This window comes from Vespa mandarinia, chromosome 5, assembly GCF_050613455.1.
Source record: "Vespa mandarinia isolate Hongniang chromosome 5, ASM5061345v1, whole genome shotgun sequence".
Taxonomy (NCBI): domain Eukaryota; kingdom Metazoa; phylum Arthropoda; class Insecta; order Hymenoptera; family Vespidae; genus Vespa; species Vespa mandarinia.
Genome location: NC_140814.1, coordinates 1,600,001 through 1,610,722, shown reverse-complemented (window position 1 = coordinate 1,610,722; position 10,722 = coordinate 1,600,001). Strand labels below are relative to the sequence as shown.

Here is a 10,722-nt window from a genome sequence, read left to right as displayed (position 1 = left end):
TACTTTATTGCGATATATATATATATAAACTAATGTTTATGTATATACACATACATACATAATAATATTCCTTATCTTTCTTTTTTTCTTGCATTTCTTTTTTTTCAAAGTTCATAGAATTATTCTTAAAAAATAAAAATAAAAATAAAGAAATAAAATAAAAGAAACGAAGAATAACATTGGCTAGGTATAGAACGGAATTTACAAAGTGATTTTGTAGGAACGAAGAATTACGTTAAGGAAAGAGACTCTTATCGAGATCACGACGGGGACTTTCAATAAAGCCGGTCGCTGGGCGAGCACGGATGACCGTAAGGGAAGGATTCTCTATCTACATTCAGAGAAAGAAAGAGGGAAAGAGAGGAGAGAGATAGAGTGAAAGAGAGAAGAATAAGAAGAAGAAGATTTGGAGAAAACGTGCGAAAGGTGTCGGGATGAAGAAAGAACGAGATAGCGTTTTACGACTTGGCGAATTTATTGGTAGGCCGGTAGGGTGGGTCTTCCCCACCTAAAAGTACATTGCGATTCCCGAATAAGCACACGAATAGGTGTCACGCACACGTCTCGTCTTATCTCTCTCTTCGAAAGAATAAGATACAGAAGAACATCCTCTCACCGGGCTGATCGTGCACCGTTTACTTTTACGTGCAAAGCTAGCGACAAAGGCGTAAGTGTAGATATACATTAATTATTAGAATAATAATAATAATAATAATAATAATAATAATAATAATAATAATAATAATAATATAATATAATAATATATAATATAATATAATATATAATATAATATATAATATAATATAATATAATATAATATAATATAATAATAATAATAATATTAATAATAATATATAATTAATTAAAAAAAAATAACATTATTATCACTCCTATAGCTAGGTACAACGTGATAACGATCCTACGTGTCGTTCTGTGATATCTAAGAGACGATATGACAACGACAATTACATGACTAAGGTCTACTCTTCGTAAAACATTTTCTAAAACTATTAATTATTAATATTAATAATACGTTCGGGAGAGATAATCGCAATCGTCTACGATTCGTTATTATAAGGATATCAGAGCGAAAGAAGAGATACACAAAGCTATGTACAAAGTGCGACAACGCGTTGTTATTTATCTTTTTTTTTTTTCTCAACGAGCGATACGGGAAAGAAAAAAAGATAAGGGACGAGAGAAGACTCTTTTATAAAATAATTTTTTATTTCTTCCGAATACTTTTTTTCCCTTTTCATTTTTTCTTCCTTCTTTTCTTTTCTTTTATTTCATTTTATTTTTTTAACGTTTCCCTTTCCGATGAATCGCAATATTTTGCCCCTCTGACCGTCTGATCGGCCACTCTCGATAATCCTCGAGATGCCTCAGCTGGTTTTTTTTCTTTTCGCGAGTCTCTCTCTCTCTCTCTCTCTCTCTTTCTCTTTCTTTTTTTCTTTCTCTCTCTTTCTCTTTTTCTAACGCACGAGTGTGTATTCTTGAGAAAGTACGAGAAAGTGTTATTCTTTTACAATGTGCGTGTGTGTATGTGTGTCTGCGTGCGTGCGTGCGTATGTATGTATGAGTGCGTAGACAATTAGAAAAGTTTCGCAAAAAAAAAATATATTCGTCTAAAAAAGAAAATTCGTTGTTGTAAAAGGAAGAAGAAAGGAATGAAAAATTAAAAAAAAAAGAAAAAAGAGGAAAAAAGTATCTAATACTATCGAATATACGATCGAATATAAAAATATCTTACTACGATCTCTCTCTCTCTCTCTCTCTCTCTCTCTCTCTCTCTCTCTCTCTCTCTCTCTCTCTCTCTCTCTCTCTCTCTCTCTCTCTCTCTCTCTCTCTCTCTCTCTCTCCCTTCGCATATAAGTTAACAATCTACGATCTCTCTTTCACTCTACTTGAGCTCTACGATCTCGTCTTCGGAATGAACAGCTCGTGCTATCGTGGGCGTTCCTTCTCGCGAAAGACATGACTATAAGATGTTAGAGTAATGTGAGAAAGAAAAAGAAAGAAAGGAAAAAAGAAAGAAAGAAAAAAATAAAAAGGATAAAAAGAAGAAAAAAAACAACGGATCCACGATGGCATCTATGGTGGTAAAGTCTGCGAAGATAGAGAGTTGATCGAAACGAAAAGAAAATCGTCGACAGGGATCGGTTCGATGCCATGTTTCCGATCGAACGAGCCCGTCTTCCGGAGACGAAATCGAAGGTGACAACTCCGCGAACGGTTCACCCACTGGAAGCTGATCCCAGCTGACTGGTATTTTTGCATGAGCGACGTGTGGACCCGCCTCGTTTTACGTCCCCAAGGTCATCAAGTGTGTAGGTACGTTTACATACCGGCCTACAACGTTGCTCGAGTTCCCGAACGATTTCGTTTGTCAAAGATAATGTTCCCTTTATTCCTCTCAAAGAGTTATATGAGATGATTATTTCGTAGTTTGAACTACGGTGGCAGATATTTCCAAGTTGGACGACGACGTGGTTCACGTCGCCCGAAGCCTGGGCGTGGTTCACAGTAGCCAACAGAGAAAAGACCAAGTAGTAGGTACGTCCAGGGTGCTGCATCCTCCTACTCCTCATCCTCCTTACCCAACAGCAGCTTGCTCTCTCTTATTCTCTCTCTTATTCTCTCTCTCTCTCACTTTTTCTCTTTCTTTCTCTGGGTTATTACGTAGTCCAATTTAGAAATGTTAGCCCGGAGGAGCAGCACGAGCTCGATTCGAGATCCTTCATGAATGCACGCTTCCTCGCGCCATAATTGTACGTTTCGAAGGATAGACATCTTTAAAGTTGGATTGTTATTAGCGTTGGAAGGTAGTCCTTTCCATCGTGTCGCTGTACCCTCCCTTCTCTTTCTCTCTCTCTCTCTCTCTCTCTCTCTCTCTCTCTCTCTCTCTCTCTCTCTCTTCTCCCAATGATTTCATCTCGTCGTTAAAACCTATTCACCGGCTGGGTCGGCTTTGTCTTTGACAAATGGCCGGCCCGCTAATGAATTCATCTTTCGAACAGCGGCCCGACGACCAGCGAAGGCATATCGATCTTGTTCGATATCGATTTCTTCTTTTTCTCGACGAGGACACCCGTTGATGGACAGATTAAAAAGGCCGTATTCGATCGACGACTTTTTTCACTAAAGGTTGTGTTCGTCGAGTGTCAGAGGAAAGTCTGGTTTGTCGTCTGGTTTATTGGTGGCATCGAAAGCTTCTTTTGATGATGTGCCTAGGTCTGGATGTCTAAGCTCAAGAAATGAAAGGGAAACACGAGAGAGAAAGAAACGAGAACGATCAAAGAAGCGCGGGATGGATGGAGCTGAGGAACAAGGAAGAACGATGCATAGACGGTGCGTCAAGATAAAAAGAAAAAAGAAATAGAGAAAAAGAGGGAGAGAGAAAGAGAAAAAAAGAAAGAAAGAAAAAAAACAAGAGGAGGGGAAACAATTTTTGTTCGGAAATAATTTACTTAAAACGGGTTTGACGATTAACAAGAATGATATGATGTTTTTAAAAGAAATTGCAATTGGTATGTCTTGTTAGGAGGTCTTGGTGTGTCTCTTACGCATTAGAGAGAAAAAAAGAAAAAGAAAAAAAACAAAAAAGTGGGGGCGAATTTTAAGGATGCTTAATTTGTTACGTATATATAGCAGAGTTGGCCGGATGGCTTCTAGTACCTAGAATAGCCATTTGAACAGCCATTTAAGTAGCCGTTGGAGCCCTTGTAGGGAACAGAGTGTATGCTCCTGGAACAGAGATCGTCGAAATCGGAAGATGAAGAAAGTATTCCCGAAGGAAACATTTTTTGCTTCCTCAAATTACTTTCTTTCTCTTCCTAACGTTATCGATCGTACCGATCGAATGTTCGCGCCGTGTTAGTAGATATAAACGAAAGGAAGGAAAATGGAAGAAGGGGAATAATAAAGGAAGAAAAGAAGGAAGAAAGAAAAGAAAAATAAATGAAAAGATACGTAGACGACTCGATAATAAATTGACGAATAAAATAACGATACGAAAGCTTAATATAGGAATGCAAGAAGGAAAAAGAAAGAAAATATTGTAAAGGAAATAAAGAAGATAAAGATAAAGGTATATCAAAATAGAAGAATAAGATATAGCACATGCTGGATATGTCGTGGGGGCGGTAAAAAGTTGCTTGCGCTTTCATCGTGCCCGGAAAGAGTGCGGGTGATCAAAGAAGAGTGCGTGGTTGTAATTTTGTTGTTCTTGTTGTTGATGTTGATATTGTAGTTATAGTTGTTGTCGATATTGTTCTTGTTGATATTGTTGATATTGTTCTTGTGTGCATTGTGTATGTGTCAAGGTGCAGGAGGTTCAGAGCTCCCGCTCACCGCCACCCACATCTACAACAGAAGAGAAAACAAGACCACCGCAGTTATATACAAGGTATCCATTAGTATCCACCAGTATCGAAGATTTATTTTATCACCTCGACTCTCTTTCTCTCTCACTCACTCATTCTCTTTCTCTCTCTCTCTCTCTCTCTCTCTCTCTCTCTTCCCTTCTCTCTCCCTGTCTTTCTTTTTCTTTCACTCTCTTAGTCGCTCGCGAGCGTTAGAGCACGCGCGCGAGCGTTCGTTCGCGGAACGCGAAGCGAGAGAGCCAGCAGCATTATTTCAGTCTGATTTATGGGTCAGACCGATCCTCAAAGTGCTGCGCGTTTCTTCGTCCCTCTCTCCCTCCCTCTCTTCCACTCTCTCTACCTCTCTCATTCTCATTCTCTCCCTCTTTGTCTCTTTCTCTTTCTCTTTCACTCCCTTTCCTCCCTCACACTCGTAGGCGAACACAGATTATCCTCTCACCTTATTCGCACCTTTACTATGATCTACGAGAAAGAGAAAGAGAACGGAAGAAAAAAGAGATAAACAAAGAGAAAGATAGAAAGAGAGAGAGAGTGAGAGAGAAAGAGAGAAAGAAAAAGAGATGGGTGAAGGTGACACAGTGCAACTTTGCAAGGCCAATGGTGCGAAAAGGTTACCTCGGTAGCGACCTCCTTCTCACCCGCAACGTTTGTCTTATGCTCCTTCTAACTATTGCCTTCGCGATTGATTTGAAATGATTTTACGAGTGTAATCCAGAATATGTTTCGTCATATTTCAAACAGGCTCACCGATCGAATATAATCATTTATTGAATTTTCTAAAACCAACTGACGAGATACGATAAGGAATCTTTGCGGTTGGTTGACTTCCCGTCGATTGCTAATCGATCGAACGATCGATACTCGGAGCGCGAAACTATCCGATCGAGTCATTTAACTCGGTAATCAAAATTTAACAACGCACTTATCGATAACTATCACTAAAGTTCATCGATCACTCTCGTTACTTTACGATCAAACTCACGTAGAAAGTTATAACTTTCTTGGTGTATTTCGTAGGACCGCGACGGAAAAGTAGTATTGGACGGACATCTAGTAAAGTCCGATACGATAAAATCCGACGGCTGCTACGATCGACGAAATTCTCGTTAACTGCGAACACATTTTTACCTCACGAGCGAAACATCAAACTTGAGCGAATTTGGACGATCGTTAATGATTCGCGCACAAAATCGTTGCACTGTTACACGTTAACCCGAACAGACGGACGGACGGACGGACGGAACGACGGCACAGTCTGTCAAAAATGAAACCGATAAGAAAAGTGAAGATAAAAAACTATTCGAACGAACGTTCGATTCACATTCGATCCACACCCGATCCATCGTCATATCGATTCCGACGATATTCTTCGCAAATTTTTTTACACTCTTCGACATAGAGAGGAGAGAAAAATAAAGAGAAAAATAAAGAGAAAAATAAAGAGATAGAAAGAAAGAGAGAAAGAAAGACAGAATTAGAACTTTTCTTTAAAATTAAAAAAAAAGTAAGAAAGAAAGAATGAAAGAATAGAAGAAAAAGACAAAAAAAGAAAATAAAAAAAAGTGATTTTAATGACGTTGATGGTACCTGTGCTGCTTGAGATTATCCTGCCGTTTGAAGGACTTTCCGCAGACCTCGCAGGTGAAGGTCACATCGTCCTTGTGACTACGCTCGTGAATCATTAGATTGTACGGTTTGGTGAAGCGCCGCTGGCAGTACTTGCAGACGAACTCTACGGTGCACTTGGCGCGCATCTTCTGCCGCCGGCCGAACTCCCTGCCGTGCCCCTCTGTCTCCATCGGCATTATCGCGAACATCCTTATAAATTCCCACCGCTCCTTCTCTTGGTCTCGACCCTCTCTCTCTCTCTTTCTCTCTCCTTCTCGCTCGTTCCCTCGCTAACTCTTTCTCTCTCTCTCTCTCTCTCTCTCTCTCTCTCTCTCTCTCTCACTCGCTCGTTCGTTCGCTCGCTCACTCTCTCTCTTTCTCTCTTTTTCTTTCTCTCTTTCGTTCTCTCTCCCTCTCGAGCCAAGATCTCTCCCACTGTCTCCTTTTCCCTCCTCACGCTCTCTGACTAACGCCTCGAGAGTCCTTCCACCACTTCTCCACAAGAGACGACGACGTATACCTTCCTTCCTTCTCTCTCTCTCTTTCTCTCTCTTGCTCTCTCTCTCCCTCTCTTCTCTACAAGTTCTGCAAGATCTCTCTTTCTCTCTTCTTTTCTGCCTCCCGCACAGCTAGGCAGCCTCTCGAGACCGGCTGCGTGCGATTACCACGAGTGAGATCACTGCTTATACCCGGACCCGAAGGATTCGTTGTCCTCGTCGTCGTCGTCGTCGTCTTCGCCCTCGTCGTCCTCGTCGTCCTCGTCCTCGTCGTTCTCGTCCTCGGTCTCCTCTTCCTCTTCTTCTTCTTCTTCTTCTTCTTCCTCTTCGTTGTCTTCGATGAGCAAGCTACGCTACTACCTGAAAACGAAAAACAAAATCACGTTCGATGACTTTATGCCAATGAATTTTTCGTACTCTCCTTCTCCTCCTCCACTTCCCCTCCTCCCCTTCCTCCTCCTTCTCCTCCTCCTTCTTCTCCTTCTCGTCTTCTCGATCGTTACCACCCATGTCGAAGGTTGCGAGACTGCGTTGGACGACGTTATACGAGGTACTTTATTGGCCCGAGAAGATAACGTGACTCGAGATAACCCGCCCTCGACTACGTGTTTTTTTATCTTTCTTTTTCTCTCTCTCTCTCTCTCTTTCTTTTTTGATTTCTTCTTTTCTTCGTGTTTAACTTTTTCAAAAAAAAAAAAGAGCAAAAAAAAAAACAAAAAAGAAAAGCCATTTTTTCCGAGAAACTCAAATCAATTGAATTAAACAAAATTTTAAACGATCGATCATAAACGCCTGCATCTTTCGTTAATCGATCGACAAAGTGTGATATATAAAAAAAAAAAAGAAACAGAAAAGAAAAGAAAAAAATCTAATTTGATTAACGCTCCTACATAGATAATTACATATATATTATATGAGGTACTAATCAAAAGGAACACACGGATTATATTGCTCATTATATATCGCGTTATATTGTAAAAGGTTAAGAAATTTCAATCGATACATCTTTCCTATAACGACTTCAGAGTTACTAAATTTCCTTGAATCACATGCATGAATGCACGATCGTATCGTATCGAAATAATCTTGCGTAACATTCGGAAAAGACCATTTTCTTATCTTCTTCTTCTTCTTCTCCTATTTTTTTCGTCATCGTTATCGTCATATAGTCATTGTCGAACGTTTTTATATCGCGACTTATTATCGCACTATTGTATTATTTTAAAGCATCGATTATATATCCTCTCCCATTCCTCCCTCTCTCTCTTCATCCGTATTTATCTCCCTCCCACTATCTTACGCAAGTGTATTATGTAAAAGCCAACCATCTCTACTCTACTCTACTCTACTCTACTCTACTCTACTCTACTCTTATCTTTTCTTCTCTTCTTTACTCTTCTCTTCTCGTACAATTCCAGAAAATATACTTACTTGGTTAACGTTTAGATCTCGGCATCACCGATTATTTTGTACTTGCTCGTTCGCTCGCTCGCTCGTGCTTGTAACGAATCCTTGTTCTTATTGCGAGAAGTAAAGAAGAATTATGAGCGAGCATGAATTACGAGTCGGGATATGTCGGAGGGAAGCAGGCTTAAAGCTTCGCAATAATGTCGGCTGTTAAGTATTCTGTTTCGCGCTTCAAGATCGATTCCTTGAGAAAAAGAAAGCTCTCTTTCTCTCTCTCTCCCTCTCTTTCTCTATCTATCTATCCATCCCTTTCTTTCTCTCTCTCTCTCTTTCTCTTACAAGTATACAAATGGAGTGGACATAAATTATCATCATCCAACGCGTTGATCTTCTCTATTATTAGAAAACTCATCTCGCGTAGGATGACTCCATCGTGGCGATGAACGAGTCTTCGTCGTTTTCTTTCATTCTTTCTTTCTTTCTTTGTTTCATCTTTCATCCTTTTTTCCTTCTTCTTCTTCTTCTTTCTCTTGTTTTTTTGTTTCTTTTTCTTTTTTGTAATATCGAAAGACGTAAGGTAATAACAAGAGGAAAAGAGAATTGGAGTTGAACATAATAGACCCCGGGGCCCGATAACATTTGTGTCCATGTGGTGCATGCACGCACATAGGCACACGCACAAAGACACACGCACACACACGCACACACGTACACATACAGACAGACAGGCAGACAGGCAGACAGACGGACAGACAGAGAAGAGCTAAAAGTAACGGTGCACTGCTACTGTGCTCGAGCGAAGCACGACGCACGCTCGAATAAAGTGGCGTGTCCGAATGAGTAATAAGCGTGGCTGGGCGTAGCCCACTTGGTTAGCGATGCTAAAGGCTCAAAAGTGGGGGCCTAATCCGAGCGGCGTGTTACGCACGAGTCACGCTTCTCTCCCTCGCTTCTCTATCCCCCCCACTCACAAGTTGTCCGTTTAAAAACGCAAACGTCCGACTGGGGCGGATCTTTTCTTCCTCTTCTTCTTCTTCTTCTTATTTCTTTTCCCATATTTGCGTTAAACGTTCCTAATCTCTCTCTCTCTCTCTCTCTCTCTCTCTCTCTTTCTCTCTCTCTCTTTCTCTTTCTCTCTCTATCTATCTCTATCTCTCTCTCTATCCTTTGGTACCTATCTTCTTTTTTCTTTGCTTATTTACCTCCCCCTTTTTTTATTTCCCTTCTTTCTTTTTCTTTTTTTTCCTTTTCTTTTTTTCTATTCCTACATACCGAATCTAATCGGATTAAGAGTAGAGTTCTATTCTATATAATATAGGCTAATGTATGATAATTTATGATAATGCATCCATCCGTACGTAAGTAGTCGATGGGAGTTTTATGATGGCTTTTGTGTTTCCCTTTGGAGCCACAAGACAACTGTTAGTATTAAAACTTAAACTCTTAAAGAAATTCTATGTACGTAAAGTGCATAGAGTATGTATCGGCTACCGTACGTTTCTTATAAAAACACGATAGCTATTGATGGATCGATATATGATAGAGAGATTATTAGATGAGGATATTTAATAAAAGTACGTACTTACGTACAATCGCACACATAACTGAGAGAGAGAGAGAAAGAGAGAGAACGTGTTAAGAAAATCGAAAGATCGGAACGAAAGCCATCGGTGAAACCAATGAAAATTTGCTAGACAAATACAGATACCATAGCTCTTTCTGTTAAAAGGCAAAGTAGATAGTTAGATAAAATAGATAGATAGATAGATATCTTATATGTGTTTTCTCTCTCTCTCTCTCACTCTCTCTCTCTCTCACTCTCTCTCTGTCTCCGTGCGTTAACGCACCTAAGACGTCTCTTACGACGGTAAACTGAAGTTTATGCAAATAGTTTTGAAAGGAGATAAAGCGTCATTTGTTTTTTCACATTTTTACCGTCACGATCTGGAAGACGGGATGTCTTTTTATGGTTAATATAATAATACTCGTTTACTCTTAGCCAACGAAGCGGATGTTGGATAATATCAACTTTGTTCTTTACACGGTGTTAGATTTTTATTCTTTCTTTTTATTGTTTTTATTGCTTTTTTTTTCTTTCACTCATCCAAGGATTTTACCAATAAACTTTCTACAAGAATTTTCCCCGAGTGAATCCATATAAAAATTTACGGGGAGAAAAAAGAATGAAAAAAAAACAAAAGAAGATGCCACGGTAACTCATGTAAATTCCATCCAAATTTAACGTGACCTGTAAATATTGTTTGACAAAATACAAGAAAGAAGGAGAGCGTCTCGTTTGGAATAGTGAAACGACTTCCTCGTGATACGAATACCCATGCATTCCACCGTCAAGTATTTAGATAGATAACGTGATACGTACGTAAGTAAGTACTACCACCATCATGGTTGGACCTCTCCTGATCTGGTTAGATACGTGTCTTGAAAATACGATTGAGCTGTATCGTTTTCTAGTACCTATGTATACTTGATTGTGAATTTAAACGCGTGGATACAAAGGGGAAACTTATATGTTGTCTCTCCTCTGTCTCTCTCTCTCTCACTCTTTTCTCTCAAAAAAGAAAAAAAAAAAAAAATAAAGTCGAGACATTAATCTTGAGAACAAGATTAAACGTCAATTCTACTCTGACTGAGTTACAATTTATTTTTCATAAATATACAGGATTGGAAAAGTATTAGAAAGAAAAAGAGATAGAGATAGAGAGAAAATAAATTGTCTCCTTCGTAACCTTGAAATTTGAAGAAAAAGAAAAAAAAGAAATAAAATATGATGACGAAGACGATGACGATGATGATGACAATGATGA

The 10,722-nt window shown here is 39.4% G+C and overlaps 1 protein-coding gene across 2 annotated transcripts in view; it reads right to left on the bottom strand.

The window, feature by feature from the left end:
• Positions 1 to 890: 890 nt before the first annotated feature.
• drm (odd-skipped family member drumstick) overlaps positions 891 to 10,722 on the bottom strand; it is an 11,825-nt gene continuing 1,993 nt past the window's right edge. The window contains exons 2-3 of one of the 2 annotated variants that reach the window (XM_085657196.1): positions 5,973 to 6,850; positions 891 to 3,747 (exon numbers count right to left, since the gene is read on the bottom strand). In XM_085657196.1, the coding sequence (XP_085513322.1) occupies positions 3,672 to 3,747; positions 5,973 to 6,202 (306 nt within the window). In that variant the 5' untranslated portion in view covers positions 6,203 to 6,850 and the 3' untranslated portion in view covers positions 891 to 3,671. Of the gene's footprint in view, positions 3,748 to 3,803; positions 4,366 to 5,972; positions 6,851 to 10,722 lie in introns of those variants that run through there. The other variant, XM_035880999.2, reaches the window with a different exon arrangement.